Here is a 22,101-nt window from a genome sequence, read left to right on the forward strand (position 1 = left end):
GATGTTATTGTTCCAGGCTTCAGTTCAGTTTCCGGTATTAACTCTAAACCCTTCTGATTGGTTGAAATGGCCTTCATGTTTGAACTACATCGCCACTTACTGCTTTGGCATTGTACTACATGTATATACATCACTCTGTGCGGAGTTTAAACCACGTTGTGTGGACAGAGTTTTTTCCCCCCGAATACCCGTGATCGTGTGGACTGGGCCTGAGCCACTGTCTCCCACTGTCATGCGACACTTCAACCAAAGAACCAACACGAAAAACATTTGTCCCGAAACACATGTGTCAAACTCAAGGCCTGCGGGCCAAATCCGGCCTGTCTGGTGCCGTCACCCGACCCCCAGACTGAACCCGTCTGTCTTCGTGTCTCTCCTCTCCTGCCTCTCCTGTCTCTCCTGTCTCTCCTCTCCTGTCTCTCCTGTATCTCCTGTCTCTCCTGTCTCTCCTGTCTCTCCTCTCCTGTCTCTCCTGTCTCTCCTCTCCTGTCTCTCCTGTCTCTCCTCTCCTGTCTCTCCTGTCTCTTCTCTCTCCTGTCTCTCCTGTCACTCCTCTCCTGTCTCTCCTGTCTCTCCTCTCTCTCCTGTCTCTCCTCTCCTGTCTCTCCTGTCTCTCCTCTCCTGTCTCTCCTCTCCTGCCTCTCCTGTCTCTCCTGTCTCTCCTCTCCTGTCTATCCTCTCTCTCCTCTCCTGTCTCTCCTCTCCTGCCTCTCCTGTCTCTCCTGTCTCTCCTGTCTCTCCTGTCTCTCCTCTCTTGTCTATCCTCTCTCTCCTGTCTCTCCTGTCTCTCATGTCTCTCCTGTCTCTCCTCTCCTGTCTCTCCTGTCCTCTCCTGCCTCTCCTAGGAGAAACTCAACTTGCCTGTGATAGAAATCAAGCTGATCTTACAAACTCTAGTTGGTAAATAATGAATTAAATCCCAATATATGTAATTTCAATCTGTAAAACATAAAACTATAATAAACCAATAATCCATAAATGATGCCTCCTTACCCACCTTTTAAACAGCCCTCCTTCACTGAGGCACCAGAGAACGAACAGAAGTTAATTTACAACAACATATTGAGCTGGTGCACAAATTACTGTAAATAGATCAACAAAATTACCAATTAAGCTAGTGACCTTAGGAAAATGCACCTTTTTCTTTTTAGGTATTATTATGTGTTCGGCCTGCGAAATCATCAGTTTTTTATTTATTTCAGCCCCCTTTGCTACTTGACTTTGACACCCCTGTCCTAAAACCACACATTCCCACGTATATATATGTCTCACACGCTGCGTTTTAATACACATTCACCTAAAATAATCACGGTGGATCATCGTGTGAAAAAAAGCGACAACATGAAAAGTTGCTGGAGCGGCCTGTGTTTCACGCCGGGGTATTTCAGTGGTTAGATTAGTACTCCGGCATGTGTCCAGCCCGAGAACAGACGACGAGGAATGTGTCCCTCTCAGATGACAGGCGTTGGCAGTCGCTCACATACGCTGTCAGGGCAGAGGAAAAAACAATACGGGGTGCCAGTGGAGAACTTGGACGTAGTAAGTCATCGACTGACGATATTCTCACAATGTTTTAAGTAGTCGTCAGGGAACCGCTTTGATTCACCAGAGGCCCGGGAGTCGGGATAAGGATATCTGACACCTCTGAGTCCGCGGGACAGTATACCATGTGGAGAATGAATCGTCTCCTTTTCACCTCTCAGCTCCTTATAATTCTAGCAGGTAAGGAATACCCTAAAGCGAAGGAGAATGCATGCAAGGAAATAATAAAAAAAAAAATGTGGGGTTAATTTCGTCTTTAAATTGTGTCTTTTCCCACACAATTTACTTAAAGGGGAACTATTTTACTATTTCTTTCACTATTTGGGCACTTTTACACAATTCCTGTGAGTCTATGGAACACCTCTGTAATATATATATTTTTTGTATTCATTGTTTTGTATTTCTAATCAAGTCCTCAAAAACAGCATTTTTCTACCTCAAGATTTCGAGCTGTTTTGAGCCTGGGCTCCTAAACCACTGTGCATCGTCGTGTTCCCCTGAACATTAACATGCAGCAGTGACTATATGACATCACATATAGGCACATTTTCAAACGACTCAGTTCAGTGAGGGTGAATATTGTGAGAGGAGAATTGGAAGAATGCGCCAATATGAGAATTTTGAGACATAGATCATATTAATATAAGTTCACATAGCTAGGAAACAATGCTAAACACTCAAAAAGGCCATTTATAAGATAGTTCCCCTTTAATAAGTGTTGGTTTAGTTTGAACCGACACTTATCAAACCTCTCTCTCTTGTTAATCGCGTGTTACCTAAATGAAATCAGGCCATCGTATACGTGGATCCAAGTTCAACGATACAAATCACAGTCATTTCTCACGTCCACAGCGGGCAAAGCGGGCTCTTTTGATTGACAGCGGCATGTGCTCTGTGTTTTTTCAACCTCTCTGCCTGTGTGACCACAGACCTCGCCATCTGGTAAAAAACGTGTCGCCTGTTCCTTTACGTTTGGCTTAATTGAGTGGAATGTCTCCCAAAAGCCACCCAGAATCATAATGAAGCGGACGAAAACAGGAACACGACACGACGCGGTAAACATGTTTTTACTGAAGTCGGTACGGAGGAATAACTCCTGTTTACAGACCGTCTCTCCGCGTCAGGTGATCTCATAGACACGCTCGCGCGGAACACATGCGGTGGGGGGGAGGGGTCTCCCCGCCGGGCCGTGCGCGCGCGCGCGGGGGGGGAGGGCGCCGCTCTGCCTCAGACGTGGTGGGGGGAGAGAATGAGAAACCACTCGGCCATTGGACGGATATGTTGCAGTGAGACGCAGGCCTTTGTTTTTTTCATCAAGGTCAGCTGGAAAAAATGGAAAGAGATACTGTTCGGGCCGGCTGGTGTCAAGCAGAAGAGGAGAAGGAGGGGGAGAGAGACTATCCACATCTCATATCTCTCACCTCCCTAGCTTTTAGTCTGCTGCTGTAATTTAGTTTGTATAGTTCTGTGTACTTTGTATTGTGTTTATGTGTTTTTTTTTTTTTTTTTTTTTTACTATATTATGGTTTTTACTGTGATGCACTTTGGTCAACCATGTTGTTTTTAAATGTGCTATACAAATAAAGTTGGATTGGATTGGATTGGGATTAAATTAAAATGTATTGTCATCACACAGCACAAGTACAGTACAACTAAAAGAACCTTGACATCCAACCACAGTGCAAATGTAACAGCAAAGTGCAATAGTAGTAATATACAATGTATACAGGTGATTAAACTGGGTATAAAGTATATAAATGAGTACTACTGAGTAATAGTGCTAATCAGATGTATAGAGTTGGCATTATTGTGCATGCTATCGTTAGCCTCATACGATAATTGCCTAAGTAATTATTTTGCCAAATAGAGATTTCTGCCTAACTGTACTCTCCTCACACTGCTGCATCGCCCTGGCTCAGTGCCTATGTCCTCAGCCAATCAGAACGCTTGTTATGTAAATAAAATGCCCATCTGCCTAACTCACTTGCGTGACATGTGCATTTTAACGTTACATACACAGACGGCGATCGCATGACAAAACTGAAAACAACTGCATAGTGTATCACATGTATGTATGTAAGAGAGAAAAATGCCTAAGTCATGACATATTTTGTTTAAAAGTCACCTAATTTTGTTACACAATGGTTGTTGTGTTTTTGTATTTTTGAAAACTTGTTGATACACCTTGTGGAACTTATTTTCAAAACATAAATTGGCTGGAAAATGTGTTTTTTCTTCTTTTCCAAAATCTTGAAAAATTAATTAGGCAATTATCGTATGAGGCTAACGATTATGGCTTCTGTATTTTATTCATTTTTCCTTTCCCTAAGCATCTGTTTGTATAATGTAAAGCTATGGCTCGTCACAATTAATTTAAGATCTCTGTAATTATTTTTTGTCATTTTAACAACTTGGAGAGAGAGAGAGAGAGAGAGAGAGAGAGATAGATTCACGTTTTAAAGATCCCTGCGTCACACCCCTTCCTGACAGGGAGCGACGCGAGCGAGCGTGATTGCGAAAATTATTCAAATGTATTAGTTTCAATCAGACTATCCTGACCTACCGCGAGCGACAGCGAACTGAGTGGCGATGTCGCTCCCCCCTCAAATATTCGCTCGCTGTGTCTCTAGTTGAGCGATTATGCGGCCGAGTCCCGCCCCTAAACACTTTTTATTGGTCGAGAATCGCAGGCTGCTTTGCCCCTGTGCTTCCAGGTAAATACACACACACAGACACACTCGGACAAGCGCCGCGTCATATCAGGACAGTGTCGCGCACGATTTCGTCTCCAGTTCGCTCGCTCGCTGCCTGTCAGGAACCGGTGTTAAACTGCAGACTGTGACAGGGTCGATTCTGTAGCATCATCGCTTTTCATTTACTCCATAGAGCAAAAGGCTTTACGAGCCAGACGTCCATATTTGGGCTAGAGGCTGATGACCTGCGTGATATCAGACTCACAAATCCTATTTATCTTCAACTCTGCAATTCACATTATGATAGAGCCTTCATTCTGAATAATCTCTTATAGATGATTGGATCAAGGGCGTAGGTTTGGTTTCAACTAGGGATGTCCGATATTATCGGCCTACCGATATTATCGGCCGATATGGGCATAAAAATGTGATATCGGAAAATATCGGTATCGGTTTTCAAAATCTTTATTTTTATTTTTTTTTACATTTCTATAACCTTTATTTACCCAGACAAGCAAGTAAGAACAAATTCTGATTTTATTTATTGTCAAAAGTATGCATAATGTTGTGTTAATTCCACAACAAGAGATATGTAATGTTAATTACCTGAAATTATAAAAAAATTTGGAGGGGGAAACCCTGCATATATCGGTATCGGTTGATATCGGTATCGGAAATTAAGAGTTGGACAATATCGGTATTGGTAAAAAAGCCAATATCGAGCATCCATTGGGGGGGGGGTCACTTTAAACGGGGACGGGGGGGGTCCTCCCCCAGGAAAGCGTCAAACACTTAATTTCCTGCATTCTGGTGAAACTTTCTGCACCAATTTGTGCCGTTTCTGCATCAATTCATGGTGGAAACATCTTTCTTTATGTAAAGGAAAAGACAACATTCAGGAACCCGCTGACACAAATATAATGAAATATAATCCAGTGAGGCTCTCCTTCTGTATTGCTTTCAAATATCTATTCTCCTGTCTTGCTTCTGCACATTCAAAACACATCACACGTGAGGGGGGGGGGGGCTTGTCTTCTCAATACTGAGGGGGACACGTCCCCCGCAACCCCCCCCTAATGCTCCGCCTATGGATCGAATAGTACCTTTACAAGTTTTGACTTCAGGATTGATTGACTTGAAAGTAAACGGATCCCTTGAGGATCCCTTGAGGATCACTGGATCCCACTGGGTCCTCCTCTCAGACGCCTCCAGCTCCAGAACACGGGGGACATGCTACACGTGTGATGTGCCGTCGACGGGATCTATTTTGGGTCCAAATTAAAGCTATATCAGCTGTCAGCAGGTGTTAAAGAGATATATCTCTCTCCGGTGTTCGGTTTCTAGCTCACTCACCTCGACGTGACTCCGAGAGTCAACCCCCCCGAGCCGGCTGCGCACACTGTGTGTCTTTACCTCACAGAGAGTCAACCCCCCCCCCGAGCCGGCCGCGCACGCTGTGTGTCTTTACCTCACAGAGAGTCAACCCCCCCCCCCGAGCCGGCCGCGCACGCTGTGTGTCTTTACCTCACAGGGAGTCAACCCCCCCCCCGAGCCGGCCGCGCACGCTGTGTGTCTTTACCTCACAGAGAGAGTCAACCCCCCCCCGAGCCGGCCGCGCACGCTGTGTGTCTTTAACTCACAGGGAGTCAACCCCCCCCCCGAGCCGGCCGCGCACGCTGTGTGTCTTTACCTCACAGAGAGTCAACCCCCCCCACCCCCGAGCCGGCCGCGCACGCTGTGTGTCTTTACCTCACAGAGAGTCAACCCCCCCCCCGAGCCGGCCATGCAGTCTGTGTGTCTTTACCTCACAGAGAGTCAACCCCCCCCCGAGCCGGCCGCGCACGCTGTGTGTCTTTACCTCACAGAGAGTCAACCCCCCCCACCCCCGAGCCGGCCGCGCACGCTGTGTGTCTTTACCTCACAGAGAGTCAACCCCCCCCCCCCCCCCCCCCCCGAGCCGGCCGTGCACGCTGTGTGTCTTTACCTCACAGAGAGTCAACCCCCCCCCCCCGAGCCGGCCATGCACGCTGTGTGTCTTTACCTCACAGAGAGTCAACCCCCCCCCGAGCCGGCTGCGCACGCTGTGTGTCTTTACCTCACAGAGAGTCAACCCCCCCCCGAGCCGGCCGCGCACACTGTGTGTCTTTACCTCACAGAGAGTCAACCCCCCCCCGAGCCGGCCGCGCACGCTGTGTGTCTTTACCTCACAGAGAGTCAACCCCCCCCCCCGAGCCGGCCGTGCACGCTGTGTGTCTTTACCTCACAGAGAGTCAACCCCCCCCCGAGCCGGCTGCGCACGCTGTGTGTCTTTACCTCACAGAGAGTCAACCCCCCCCCGAGCCGGCCGCGCACACTGTGTGTCTTTACCTCACAGAGAGTCAACCCCCCCCCCCCGAGCCGGCCGCGCAGCACGCTGTTTGTCTTTACCTCACAGAGAGTCAACCCCCCCCCCCCCTGAGCCGGCCGCGCAGCACGCTGTGTGTCTTTACCTCACAGAGAGAGTCAACCCCCCTGAGCCGGCCGCGCACGCTGTGTGTCTTTACCTCACAGAGAGAGTCAACCCCCCTGAGCCGGCCGCGCACGCTGTGTGTCTTTACCTCACAGAGAGTCAACCCCCCCCCCGACCCGGCCGTGCACGCTGTGTGTCTTTACCTCACAGAGAGTCAACCCCCCCCCCCGACCCGGCCGTGCACGCTGTGTGTCTTTACCTCACAGAGAGAGTCAACCCCCCTGAGCCGGCCGCGCACGCTGTGTGTCTTTACCTCACAGAGAGTCAACCCCCCCCCCCGAGCCGGCCGCGCACGCTGTGTGTCTTTACCTCACAGAGAGTCAACCCCCCCCCCCGACCCGGCCGTGCACGCTGTGTGTCTTTACCTCACAGAGAGAGTCAACCCCCCTGAGCCGGCCGCGCACGCTGTGTGTCTTTACCTCACAGAGAGTCAACCCCCCCCCCCGACCCGGCCGTGCACGCTGTGTGTCTTTACTTCACATTCTTCTCTTCTGTTCACGTCGTCTCCACCAGGGGGTTCTCAAGGTTTTGGGCCCCTAGAAATAGAGACATGGTTAACTGTCTGTAGTGTGGTAGTGAAAGGGTTAACCTTCTGTGTAGTGTGTGGTTGTGAAAGGGTTAACCATTTGTCGTCTGGCAGTGAAAGGGTTAACCTTCTGTGTAGTGTGTGGTTGTGAAAGGGTTAACGGTACCCTTTGTCGTGTGGCAGTGGAAGGGTTAACCTTCTGTATTGTCACAGTGAAAGGGTTAACCATTTGGTAGCGTGGTAGTGAAAGGGTTAACCTTCTGTGTAGTGTGTGGTTGTGAAAGGGTTAACGGTACCCTTTGTCATGTGGCAGTGGAAGGGTTAACCTTCTGTATTGTCACAGTGAAAGGGTTAACCATTTGGTTGTGTGGTAGTGAAAGGGTGGACTTGTTGAACTTGAATAATATGTTGAATAATTTATTTTTACATTTTACATTTACATTTTACATTTTACATGTAGTAATTTAGCTGAACGCTTTTATCCAAAGCGACTTACAAGTTCTGTACGACAAGTCATCAGGAAGGGCACGACTCTATCAGCTGAGTAACAATGTTCATCAAACAGTGTTGAAACTTGAGTGCTGCAGTGTTGAGTGCATAGTTGCAGAGACATAGTATAGTAGGTAGCAATAAAGGCAAGGAAGGCTATTTACTATTTAGTGGAAGAGTGCATGATAGTAGAAGACAGTACGAAGGTTTACATTTTTTCTTTAATTTCAGATATTGATTGAAGTGTGTTTTTAGTTGACTTTTCAGGCTATTTTACTTGCTTCATAATTAAGGTGGGTGATAGACTTGATTAATTTGTTCACGTGATAGAAACAGTGTTACCACAGATAATTAATGTGTCACGTGAATGAATGAATGAATGAATGAATGAATGAATGAATGAATGAATGAGTGAATGAATGAATGAGTGAATGAATGAATGAATGAATGAATGAATGAATGAATGAATGAATGAATGACGTTTATTTTTCGGTCTTGTTTACAGACAAATCAAACACACCTGTGTGGACTTACAAAAGGAGAAGAAAAAAGAAAAAAAATCACAAATGTACATATTCAAGGCAAGCTCACACACAAAATCCAAAATCAATGACCGAAAAAAAGGAATAGGCTGAAGCACGTGCTTATTTTTGCCTATTCTTTACAAATTCTTAAAAACTAAATATATTTTAATATAAGAAAATCTGTGTTTTTTACATACAGTTACGACTTTGTATGAGATCTCACGGTGTTCCATTACTCGTACCAATTGAACACCACAGATACCACAAATTTTTCTATGAAAGAGATACATTGGGAGGTTTTGTATCAAGTTTTTATTATCAATTACTAACGTCCTCGTATGAAACCCTTCAACTAGACACTGTCTGGAGGAGGGATATACCAGACCTGGAATATGACTTTGATTGGCAAGGAGCCTGGGCAAATGTCCGACTTACATCAAGGAACCCGGATCATCAACAAATCAATCTGAACTATATTCACAGGACATACTTGACTCCTATAAGGCTGTGCAAAATGGGGCTTATACAAGACTCCAAATGCTCCCAATGTACAAATGGGGACGAAGGAACATTTATGCACATGTATTGGGACTGCCCACCAGTTAAGGCATTCTGGAAAGATGTGTCCCAACAATTATCAATACTCGTATTTTGGAATATACCTGTACACCCCGCGGTATTACTATTGAATGATGTTTTTGAGTTTGCAGTGAATCCACAACTAAAAAGATTGGTTTTATCGGGTATCACAGTAGCTAAAAAACTGATCGCATCACGTTGGTTTCAACCGGAAAAAATGTGCCGAAAAGTGTGGTTTCTTGCATATCTCGATGTGATATATCAAGAAATATCTACAGCAAGAATTCTGGGGCTCAATGAATCCAAAATGTCAATGTGGTTAGAAGTGGTGGAGAGAATAAAAGCTAGCTTATAATGGTAGTGTCTGGTTAGGAGTGAGGGATAATGGAGGTACTATCCAAGAGGGGGTCCGGGAGGGGGGGGTTTGAGCTGGAGCATATGTGTGTAGGGTTTTAGAAAATAGGTATTAGGGGTATATTATATACTAACATTTATATAATTGTAATTTCGCTGGATATACACTGTATACGGTTAAAATGTTATTATAGACTATTTTTGTTTTATCCTGTTTCTGTACTTGCATATATTATAACCACCTTTACTGAAAGTTTCATTATGCATTGTGTGTTGAGTACTGACTTTTAATAATTTTTTGTTTTGCAATAATAAAAAAAATATAAAAAAAAAAAAGAAAATCTGTGTTTGTGACCCCATTAAATCATCCTGTGACCAGCCTGACAGGTCCTGAATCCACAGGTTGAGAACCTTGGATCTATGGTCTATATATACTAATGCAAAAGAATATAGGTTGAAAAGAGTAGAACGAAAGAAAAAAATAACAGTATTCTAACATTAATTCATATTATGTTCAAAGTTTGATTTTGATGCAGAAACAAATCCAATGCCCAAACAAAGAACAGTGATTGAGTGACATCACTGAACATCTGTAACATGGGTTTAGGCAGAGCCCAATAGCTGAACACAGGAGAAGAGAGAATGGAGCGTTTTAGGGTGTTTTAATATTGTTCCCCAAGCAGACAGGTTTAACATCAGGAATGTGCAACAGACAGGGGTTCGAAAAATGTTCTTGGGGGGATGAGGACAGGTGCACTCCCAGTGCAGCTGTGGGCAGAAGACACAGGTCTGTGTCGAGAGAGAGCATGAGCACTCCTTGTGCAGCACGAGATGTCCAGGCAGGAAGGTGCACTGGGGCGGAGGTCCTAGGTAACTAGAATAACACCACGACGAGGTCTGGTCAGAATCTGCCGGTAGATGTAGTGTCTTGCTGATCAGGGGATGAGATACAGCTGTGTTGAGTGAGGTGCCTGGCAGCGTGTTAATCAGGAGATGAGGTACAGCCGTGTTGAGTGAGGAGCTTGACAGTGGGTGAAGGGGTGCTGCCCATATATGGATGTGAGGCTTCCGTTGTGAATGTGGGAGAGGATGAGGAGGAGTGAAGAAGGTGTGGGGCTTCCGTGGTGAATGTGGAGGGAGGACGAGGAGGAGTGAAGAAGGCTCTCGCCGTGATTATGACAACATGTAACATGTCACAGTCACAATAATGAGAAAATAATGATAATGATGCAATTTGACAGTAATCTCTTTATATTAGAGTAGATACTGTATATTTATTTAAGCATTACATCACGCGCAGGAGTGGTTTGTGACCAATAAACCATGCCTAGGGGTGGTCGTTAGGCCCGAGGCGCAGCCGAGGGTCGTTAGACCCCCCTAGGCATGGTTTATTGGTCACAAATCACGACTACAAGTGGTGTAAAGCTTTTATACAACTGCCAGATTCATCCAACCTTATTTCTATACAATAAACACACATTAATCGAATATTTATTGAAAAAACCATCCGCCAGAAAAAGTAGTTCCCACAACTACAAAAAAGACAAGTTGCCTCCATGTGGAAGCAGCTTGAAGTGCATCCAACCAAACTAACACATCCAACTGTGTATTATTGGAATGATTGAGAGAAGTTGCCTCATGTGGAAGCAGCTTGAAGTGCATCCAACCAACTAACACATCCAACTGTGTATTATTGGAATGATTGATTGAAAATTTTATTACCAGATGCAGAATGGCTACAATACAGTACGGCTCAATACACACAATTGTTAAGGGAATGCAGACCTACTTTCCATAGAACTTCATTCTTAGATGCTTCTATATAAAGTAGGTAAAACAAATTAAAACGTTTTCTTTGCCCTATAGGAAAAAAACGTTTTCTTCGCCCTATTTTTTTATTTATTTCTTTTAGCCTAAACTTAACCAGTTGGAAACCAGGGGTACAGTAATAAAATTAGCAATCAACCAATCAATCAATTCAATAGACCATGCTCACTTAAAACAGCGCTGCTTCTCTCTCAGTCTGACTCCCCCGCTGTTGCAGACAGGAGTGTGTGTGTGTGTGTGTGTGTGTGTGCGTGTGTGTGTGTGTGTGTCACAGTGTGTGTGTGTGTGTGTGTGTGTGTGTGTGTGTGTGTGTGTGTGTGTGTGTGTGTGTGTGTGTGTGTGTGTGTGTGTGTGTGTGTGTGTGTGTGTGTGTGTGTGTGTGTGTGTGTGTGTGTGTGTGTGTGTGTGTATGTGTGTGTGTGTGTTTGTGGGTACGCCAGCGTCGGACAGTGTGAGAGTGAACGCTGCAGTCAGTGGGAAGGAAGTAGAAATTTAAATCAATCAATCAATCCGCGATTTTTCTTTTGTTCTAGATTGACTCAAGACCCATCAATTACATCATCCAACATTGTTTAAAGGACTAACACATTCCCCTTGACAGAATCGCTTCATATTTAGTCGTTATGGTGCTATCAACATATCCATTTGTTGTCCGCGATCTTGTTTTCTCCCGGAGTGAGCCGGGGAGTGATATGTGATTCGGTTGTGGGCGGGTCCTGAGCCCAGGACCGTGGATTGTTGCCAATAAAGACGTGTAAATGGCCAATCAGAATCGAGAAATTTGCATGCCGTTGTATAATTAGATCTATGACGTAATTAGAAGAATACGTTTGACTCATAATATTAAATTATTATAAGATAAGATAAGATATTCCTTTATTTCCTAAATTCGGGCGTCATAGCAGCACAGGGGAGGGGGGGGGGGGTACATGTATGGGCAGGGTAATAGTAGAAAGACATAAATATAGGCAAAAAAATGTAATCTGAATATAAAAATATTAGAAAAAATAAACAGTGTAAACAATATAATTAACTCAGAATATAAAAACACGAGGTATTCTCAGGGACTCATACAGAACCAAGCATTTCACTGTGAAGTACATGTATGTTTATAATATGTGACAAATAAAAAAAAAACTTGAAACTTGAACTTGGTTAAGAGTCAGACACTCTTAGTGGTCAGACGTTGCTAATAGTTCTTGAGTTCTGCAGCCGTTTTTTATATAATAAAATAAAAATGTAAAAATAAAAACAAATATATGGATGGACATGAAGCCCCTGCCTCTGGCTCTCACAAAGACATCTGGAGAAAATATTCCAATAATGGACTAACTGGATGGGAGTCGTGGGCCGTAATTTGATTGGCTCAGAGCTCAAATGCCACGCCCCCCTGAAGAGGCGCTTCTGTTGTGTTTCCCAGGTCTGCTTTGACATGTGATTCATTTGACTAGTGGTAAGAGCCAGAGGTGTTGCTATACACGGTTACTGACCAGGGCAACTGTAAGCTGTCATGGCTGAATGCACATGAATCCACAGTATAACATGAGTGACAAAGAAAACCACAAATGGTAAACAAAGGTGAAAGTGGTCGTTCAGTGAACACGGTCTCATCAGAAAACGTAAAAAAGAAAGTACTTACTCGACCACAGGCAAAAAGATACATGATTTACATTATGTACATTTATATTTACAATATAAAATGCACAGTCAAAATAGAAGCACGGATGTATGGCTCGGTTTGATTTGATTTGATTTGATCTTTATTTATCTCGAACATTTTCAACCATAAACACACAAATTTGTAATAACAAAAAATAACGAAATAAATAAAATAAACAAAATAAAATAAAATATATCTTCCTAGACATGGAAGCAATAATCAACATAGATCAAGACAAATGGTTCTGTTCGAGAAGGGATCGAAAGAAGCAAAGCTTATCCGGTCTTGCCCCTTCCTTACAATATCATATTAATATGTAATAAGTTATCTATCAATATAAATGTTTAAATGCAGAAATAAACAGGAATTCTTCGACAAGTATAAGTTAGAGGAGCTTGAAAATAACGTGAACTAGTATTTTTGTAATTATTTATTTATCTTTTGCCGCAGTGGATAGGGACCTTTAAATTCAATTTCCCTCTTAGATTATAACCCCCATCTCTGCGTTGTGTTTGTCGCAGCAGGCTCCACCTGGGCCTCCAGTGACGAGACGCGCCTGGTGAAAACCCTCTTCACCGGCTACAACAAGATCGTCCGTCCCGTCAACCACTTCAAGGACCCTGTGGTGGTGACTGTCGGCCTGCAGCTCATCCAGCTAATCAGCGTGGTGAGAGATACACCGCGTCACTCCGGCTGCGTCAGACTCACTCAGAGACACCGTCACTCCGGCCGCATCAGACAGACTCACTCAGAGACACACCGTCACTCCGGCTGCGTCAGACTCACTCAGAGACACACCGTCACTCCGGCCGCGTCAGTCAGACTCACTCAGAGACACCGTCACTCCGGCCGCGTCAGACAGACTCACTCAGAGACACACCGTCACTCCGGCTGCGTCAGACTCACTCAGAGACACACCGTCACTCCAGCCGCATCAGTCAGACTCACTCAGAGACACCGTCACTCCGGCTGCGTCAGACTCACTCAGAGACACCGTCACTCCGGCTGCGTCAGACTCACTCAGAGACACACCGTCACTCCGGCTGCGTCAGACTCACTCAGAGAGACACTGTCACTCCGGCTGCGTCAGACTCACTCAGAGACACACCATCACTCCGGCTGCGTCAGACTCACTCAGAGACACACCGTCACTCTGGCTGCGTCAGTCAGACTCACTCAGAGACACCGTCACTCCGGCCGCGTCAGACAGACACACCGTCACTCCGGCTGCGTCAGTCAGACTCACTCAGAGACACACCGTCACTCCGGCCGCGTCAGACTCACTCAGAGACACCGTCACTCCGGCCGCGTCAGACTCACTCAGTCTATTGAACCTCAACTGTCGAACGATACAAACAAACAAAAAATCTCTGTCTCCGTTCCGCAGGATGAGGTCAACCAGATCGTCAACAGCAACGTGCGACTGAAGCAGGTGGGTTTTCTGTCAGGAGCTACAGGGTTAATTAGGGATGTCCGATATTATCGGCCGATATTGGCATTAAAATGTAATATCGGAAATTATCGGTATCTGTTTAAAAAAAATCTTTTATTTCTTTTACATTTATTTAACCTTTATTTACCCAGGCAAGCAAGTAAGAACACATTCTAATTGTATTTATTGCCAAAAGTATGCATAATGTTGTGTTAATTCCACGACAAGAGATATGTAATGTTTTTTTTTTTCTTTTTATTATCTTTTTCCCCCTCCTTCTTTTTTCCGATTTTTCTTCCATCCCACCCTTCCTGGTTGTTGCGCACTTTCCCCTACTGTTGGTCCGAGAGACCGGAGACTGTCACATGCTTTCCTCCGACGCATGTGCAGCCAGCCGGCAGGCCAGCCTGGCCGCGCAGATTCTCACTGGGAGAGTGTAACGTGTGGGAGGCCGCACTACCTCTCTCCAGATCCTACCCTCGCTGAGCAGGCGCCCCGACCGAACTGTAGGGGTCGCTGTCCACAACGCCCAGGACCCACCCGCCAGCTTTTCCACCCTCTAATACTGCCAATTGTATTAGTGTGAACGGCCAGCCAGAGATATGTAATGTTAATAATTACCTGAAATTATTCCATTTTTTGGCCGGGGGGAACCCTGCATATATCGGTATCGGAAATTAAGAGTTGGACAATATCGAACATCCCTAGTGTTAATGCTATACAGTGTTAATGCTCTGCCAGGATCTATCAGTGTGTCTGTGTCATCAAGAGATAGACCACCGCAGCAACACTTCCGGGATATTTTCAGCTCATGGGAGAGAGAGCACGGGGGGATAAAATGTATGAATGTTGGTGAGAGCCTTGACGTAAGTGGTTGTAGCTACGGCTGTGGGGGTGCTGGAGACATGATCCAATATACTGTTGTTTATATACGCCTTGAGTCTCCTGAACACGGAGAGACCAATCCCAATTATTAAAAGTGGTCTATAAATAAATAAAATAATGCAGGACCTCTTTAGGGGGGTCTTTATTCGGCGTGCAACGAACTGGACATGCAATTGGAGCGGCACACACACACCGGGATACAAACACACACACGCATTGTCTTTCCTCAGTCGTCAATGCGATTGAGTCTCTGCGCTTGACCCATCCCGTCGCCCTTCCCCCCATGGGCAGCCGGGAGCAGATAGGGCGTCAACGTGCCCCGGGGACCAATCCAAGTGCTCCTGTCCATCTTCGTCAAGGACACCACAGCGTTAGCGATCTGTTGAGCAGGTTTTTCCATTGGGTTTATCTTATCTGGGGGAAACCCTTGCGAGCACGGGGAGAACATGCAAACTCCACACAGAAAGGCCTGGGAGATCCCCCACCTGGGTACCTGGCATCATGGAAACCTGGTCCCCAAGCGGGAATCGAACCCTGGACTTTCTTGCTGTGAGGCGACAGTGTTTTTTTTTTTTTTATCTTTTTATTATAAAAATAATCAGTTTACATTTTATGCATTTTCTATATATATATACACACTATATTATTTAAATGTATTACTCACATTTCCCAGGCATAGCCCACCCCCTTCTTTTGCGCTTCCCTAAATCAACCAAAAAAAACAGAACAAGCCACAAAGAAAACAGTGTTATATATACTTATTTCCTATACAACAAATCAAGCATAACCAAAAAAAAACTCCCCTATCCCACCCAAACAAACCCACAAAAAAAACCTATCCAAAACCAAACTCTACTTTACCTTTTCCAAACTTAACACATTTACCACTGTCAATGAACCATCTCTTAAATATCTCCTTACTCAGCAATTTCTCTGTCAACATAACATCCCTTTTCATTAAATTCAAAAAGATTGGCCATACTTCCACCTTTCTCTGCTCAGAAAAAGCAATTCGCCTTCTCAAGACAACCGCATACCTGGCATGACTCAATACATAATTGATGAGATTTCTCTCCTCCTTCTTTCCATCTAATGCACCAAACAAAAAATATCTCTTCCAATCTGTATATTTGATTATTCCCCAGCTCGCCCTCATGCCCTCTTTCAGCTCTGCATGGAAGCCCTGCAGGCCTTCACACTCAATGAACATGTGCATAAAACTTTCATCTTTTAATTTGCACACATCACATGTTCTACTTATCTGTGTATCTATATGATGTAACACTGTTTTTGTATAGACCCTATTCTGTCTTACCATGAAATCATTATGATCACATTCGATATTATTAAACTTTATATTCACATTTTCCCATATTGATCCTCCCACCAACCCCGGAAACACTTTCTCCCACACCTGTTCCGATGCTGGCACCCTTCTTTCTTTTGTTACAAAAAATCTATAAATATCTTTACTCCTCACATTTCCCAAACCCTTCTGCTCATCCCCCTTTCCTACCCTTAATTCTGGAAGACTACAGCTCCTATTCCCTACACACTCTCTCTCTATTATCTCTCTCCATTCCTTCGGCAATCCAGTTTAAATTTTTTCAAAATTTGACACGACAGTTGCAAACCGATATTCATCATCTACCTCGATTACATTGTCATAAATGGCCTGCACCGGGAGAAAACCTGGCACATACTCATATACAAAATCTTTTATCTGTGTCATCCCTGCTCTCAGGAAGATTTTACTATATAATACATTGTTATTGTGGCATATCCTGGGGTTCAGGAATACTGGCTGATTTAAAACCATATCCAGTCCCACACAATCATATACAATGTTAGGCAGGTACTCTGCCCATGCCTGTAGTACCTCCCTATACATCTCCGGTATATTTTCCGTCATTAAAGGCTTAAAACCCATAAATAAGCTATTGTCACCACACCTACCTACCTTCTCTAGGCTCTCTTTAAAGAAAACCTTCCATCCGTATTTGGTCTCATCGTAAATATATTTCTGTACACATTTCAATCTTACAGTTTTCTTCCTTACCTTTATGTCTATTAAATTCAAACCACCCTCATTACACTTACCTATTAAGACTTTGTGGGCGATTTTTGGTGACTTCCCCCACCACAGAAAATCCGCCACAACCCTATTAATCTCATTTTCTATTGCCTCTGGCATATCCAAGGCACCTAACACATATGTCAGTTTAGACATCAATAAGCTATTTATCACCACAACCTTACCCTTCAATTTTAGTGTGCGTTGTTTCCAAAATTGGAGCACCTGTTTAATCTTATTAATTATACCTACCCACGTTAAATCCCTCTCCTCTTTCTCCTCTATCCCTATCCACACACCCAATATCTTTATGTGCCCCTCTGCTTTTTTCAGCGGAACCACACAATCACTCATTTTTACTTTACCTACACACAATAACTCAGTCTTATCAACATTAATTTTGGCTCCAGATGCCTTACCATATACCTCTAAGCACTCCATAATTCTATTTATGCTCTCCATGTCTCTCACCGTTAAGGTAGTGTCGTCCGCATATTGGTGGATCAAACTCTGCTCCCCGTAGGGTATTCCTATTCCAATTATTTCCTTTTTACTTTTTATGTATGTGGCCATAGGCTCTGCGGAAATCGCATAGAGCAAAGCTGAAAGAGGACACCCTTGCCTAACAGACCGCTCCACCCTAAACACATCTGTAATACACCCGTTACATTTCACACAGCTTTTTGCATCTTTATACAAAACACGGACCCAGTTGACCATCCTCTCCCCAAAACCAAAAACCTCCATGACCCTGATTAGGAAAAAATGCTCAACCCGGTCAAAAGCCTTGTTAAAGTCCACACTGAGTACTGCACAATCATCATTATTATAATTTACATAATTTACTACATCCTTAATCGTTCTTACAGTTTCTGTGATGTCCCTACCCGGAACACTGTAGGCCTGGGTTGGCGCCACTATGCTCCCAATTACTTTCTTGACCCTGTTGGCCAGAATTTTGGTAAGCACCTTATAATCAGAATTCAACAAACTTATAGGCCTATATCCTTCTAACTTTGTTTTACACCCTTTGTTTTTAAATAAAATTGTCAAGACACCAGTGGTCATTGCTTCATTACATTCACCATTCTTCTCTATTTCTCTGTACACTTTCAACAAAATAGGTGCTAGCAGACCAACAAAAGCCCTGTAAAATTCTCCTGACAAACCATCAAGCCCAGGACTTTTGTTAGTCTGCAAGCCCTGAATCGCTTCCCTCACTTCTTTTTCAGTGATTTCACCATCACACATCACTCTATCCCATTCATCTAATCTCATTTTCACAGTTTCCAGTACATTGTTTACACTTTCAAAATCCACTCCTTCACTCTTATACAATTTTTTATAAAAAGATTCCACTGTATCCAATATTCCAACTAAGTCATTCACTTTTTCCCCTTTTTCGTTTTCTAGCTCTCTTATGTATGTCCTTCTCTGTTTACTTTTTTCTAGGCCTAGAAAAAACGAGGTGCTCCTTTCTCCTTCAAGGGCATATTTCGCCTTGCTCCTCATTATTGCTCCCATGCACTTTCTTCTTTCATTCTCTGCCCACTTTGCCTCTAGCTCTGTATACTTCTCTGCACTGTGTTCTGGATTTTCTTTAAATTTTTCCTCTTCTTCCGCTAGCAACCCTTTTAATTCCCATTCTTCTCTTTTGTTCTTATAATTTCTGGCCTTTGTATATCTTATACTTATCTTTTTTACATTAATTTTAACTTGTTCCCACCACATACCCACATTTTCATTAAACATTGGGTTTTCCATTTCAGCTTTCACATACCCATATATCTTTTTTTGATATTTCTCCTCACTCAGTACACTTGTATTTAAACACCACACACCCCCACCTCTCCCTTGTATTTCTATTCCTAAATCAAAACACACAGCCGCATGGTCACTCAAAAAATTAAACTTCTGTTCTATATTATTAATGTAATTCCGTATTTCCCGTTTAACCAGACATAGATCAATCCGGCTTTGCCTTAAGCAGCCCGCCACTACTTGTTTCCTTGTAAACCCTCTTTTCCCAGAATTCTCCTCTGTCCACATATCCACTAGATCCACACCAGACATTATTTCTGTTAGTGTATTTCTAGCTGTGTCACACTTGAAAATCTTGCTCGTAGTATCTAACCTACTTCGCAAAGTGTTAAAGTCACCGACAAACAAACAATTCCCCTTCATGTGCACCTTTAGCCCTTCAAAAAAAAACGTCCTAATTTTCTCTACATTGGGCGCATATATATTCCCTAATCTAAACAAAACTCCCTGATGTTCAAATTCTAATATAATCACCCTCCCTTCTGCGTCCTCATATATTACCTTTATATTTTCCACTACGTCTTTTTTAAATAATACTGCTACACCACATGATCGCTCTGTACCATGATTTACATATAATACATCAGTCCATTTTCTTTTCACATCATTCATTATATTTTCCGTCCACCACGTTTCCTGCAGCATCACTCTATCTGTATTAAAAGTCGATATCACCTGCTCAATTTTAGTTTTGTTCCTCAATCCATTCACATTAAGCGATGTTACAGTGATGGCAGCGCACATGACGAAAAAAAAATTGATTATCCTATATATCATACCTTATCATACCTTCTGAATACACCTCCCTTTAGCACCTCTCTCCTCTCTTGATTTTCTTTTCAGTAGGTTGATAGCAGATGGGCTCAGGGACTGCGGTCAAGTGAGCCGTCTTTTGCTTTTGCGTGGTCAAGTGAGCCGCTCTTGTTTTTCGAGTGCGCGATTAGTTCCAGGTTTACGGTAATGCATTAAAACAAGCCTGGGACGCTGTTGTAATGAACCGACGTGACTTTTGAACACAGTCTCACAAGTAGATCTTACAGAAATACTTAATATGACATTGAATGCGCATCGAATCAATAGGACGTTTAGTCTAATCAATAGGACGTTTCGTATGTGCAGTATTATTGAACATCGAATCAATAGGACGCGCAGTATATTCGATCACTAAACTAAAGCTACAGACAATTCCACAGAGGAACACTTCCGGTGAGGATTTCAAAGTAAAGGATGGCATGTGGTTCATTTCTATTATTTCATAAGTAGTTTATTACACTGCCATGTTTGTACTTAATACTTCTCAAGACTACTTGCACAAATAATATTAACTACTTTTACTGTGTACTTTGAGTAATTTGAGTTTCAAAGTCCTTTTTATAGAACAATGAGTATTTTCGACTAACTTTGATGTTGGATAAAAACTATTCTTCCCATAAGCACTTTATGAAACTGCCATGGTTGTACTTAGTACCTCTTAGACTACCTGTACAAATTATATGAAATATTTTTACTGTGTACTTTTTGAGTAATTTGAGTTTCAAAGTCCCCAGAATCAGCATTTTCGACTAACTTTGATGTGGGATAAAAAAAGATTTTCCCATAAGCACTTTATGAAACTGCCATGGTTGTACTTAGTACCTCTTAGACTACCTGTACAAATTATATGAAATATTTTTACTGTGTACTTTTTGAGTAATTTCAGTTTCAAAGTCCCCAGAATCAGCATTTTCGACTAACTTTGATGTGGGATAAAAAAAGATTTTCCCATAAGCACCTTATGAAACTGCCATGGTTGTACTTAGTACCTCTTAGACTACTTGTACAAATTATATGAAATATTTTTACTGTGTACTTTTTGAGTAATTTCAGTTTTAAAGTCCCCAGAATCAGCATTTTCGACTAACTTTGATGTGGGATAAAAAAAGATTTTCCCATAAGCACTTGATGAAACTGCCATGGTTGTACTTAGTACCTATTAGACTACCTGTACAAATTATATGAAATATTTTTACTGTGTACTTTTTGAGTAATTTGAGTTTCAAAGTCCCCAGAATCAGCATTTTCGACTAACTTTGATGTGGGATAAAAAAAGATTTTCCCATAAGCACCTTATGAAACTGCCATGGTTGTACTTAGTACCTCTTAGACTACCTGTACAAATTATATGAAATATTTTTACTGTGTACTTTTTGAGTAATTTCAGTTTTAAAGTCCTCAGAATCAGCATTTTCGACTAACTTTGATGTGGGATAAAAAAAGATTTTCCCATAAGCACTTGATGAAACTGCCATGGTTGTACTTAGTACCTCTTAGACTACCTGTACAAATTATATGAAATATTTTTACTGTGTACTTTTTGAGTAATTTCAGTTTCAAAGTCCCCAGAATCAGCATTTTCGACTAACTTTGATGTGGGATAAAAAAAGATTTTCCCATAAGCACCTTATGAAACTGCCATGGTTGTACTTAGTACCTCTTAGACTACGTGTACAAATTATATGAAATATTATTACTGTGTACTTTTTGAGTAATTTGAGTTTCAAAGTCCCCAGAATCAGCATTTTCGACTAACTTTGATGTGGGATAAAAAAAGATTTTCCCATAAGCACCTTATGAAACTGCCATGGTTGTACTTAGTACCTCTTAGACTACCTGTACAAATTATATGAAATATTTTTACTGTGTACTTTTTGAGTAATTTGAGTTTCAAAGTCCTCAGAATCAGCATTTTCGACTAACTTTGATGTTGGATAAAAACAATTCTTCCCATAAGCACTTTATGAAACTGCCATGGTTGTACTTAGTACCTCTTAGACTACCTGTACAAATTATATGAAATATTTTTACTGTGTACTTTTTGAGTAATTTCAGTTTCAAAGTCCCCAGAATCAGCATTTTCGACTAACTTTGATGTGGGATAAAAAAAGATTTTCCCATAAGCACCTTATGAAACTGCCATGGTTGTACTTAGTACCTCTTAGACTACTTGTACAAATTATATGAAATATTTTTACTGTGTACTTTTTGAGTAATTTCAGTTTTAAAGTCCCCAGAATCAGCATTTTCGACTAACTTTGATGTGGGATAAAAAAAGATTTTCCCATAAGCACTTGATGAAACTGCCATGGTTGTACTTAGTACCTCTTAGACTACCTGTACAAATTATATGAAATATTTTTACTGTGTACT

General features: G+C 42.7%; 1 protein-coding gene across 2 annotated transcripts in view; it reads left to right on the forward strand.

The window, feature by feature from the left end:
* The first annotated feature begins 1,585 nt into the window (after window positions 1-1,585).
* The window catches only part of LOC311227913 (acetylcholine receptor subunit alpha-like), a 70,758-nt gene continuing 50,242 nt past the window's right edge, over window positions 1,586-22,101 (forward strand). For both annotated transcript variants that reach the window (XM_084313774.1, XM_084313775.1), the window contains exons 1-3: window positions 1,586-1,722; window positions 13,225-13,370; window positions 14,091-14,135. In XM_084313774.1, the coding sequence (XP_084169900.1) occupies window positions 1,668-1,722; window positions 13,225-13,370; window positions 14,091-14,135 (246 nt within the window). In that variant the 5' untranslated portion in view covers window positions 1,586-1,667. The remainder of the gene's footprint in view (window positions 1,723-13,224; window positions 13,371-14,090; window positions 14,136-22,101) is intronic.

The sequence above is a fragment of the Notolepis coatsorum genome (genome assembly GCF_963971535.1).
Source record: "Notolepis coatsorum genome assembly, chromosome: 5".
NCBI classification, from domain to species: Eukaryota; Metazoa; Chordata; class Actinopteri; order Aulopiformes; family Paralepididae; genus Notolepis; species Notolepis coatsorum.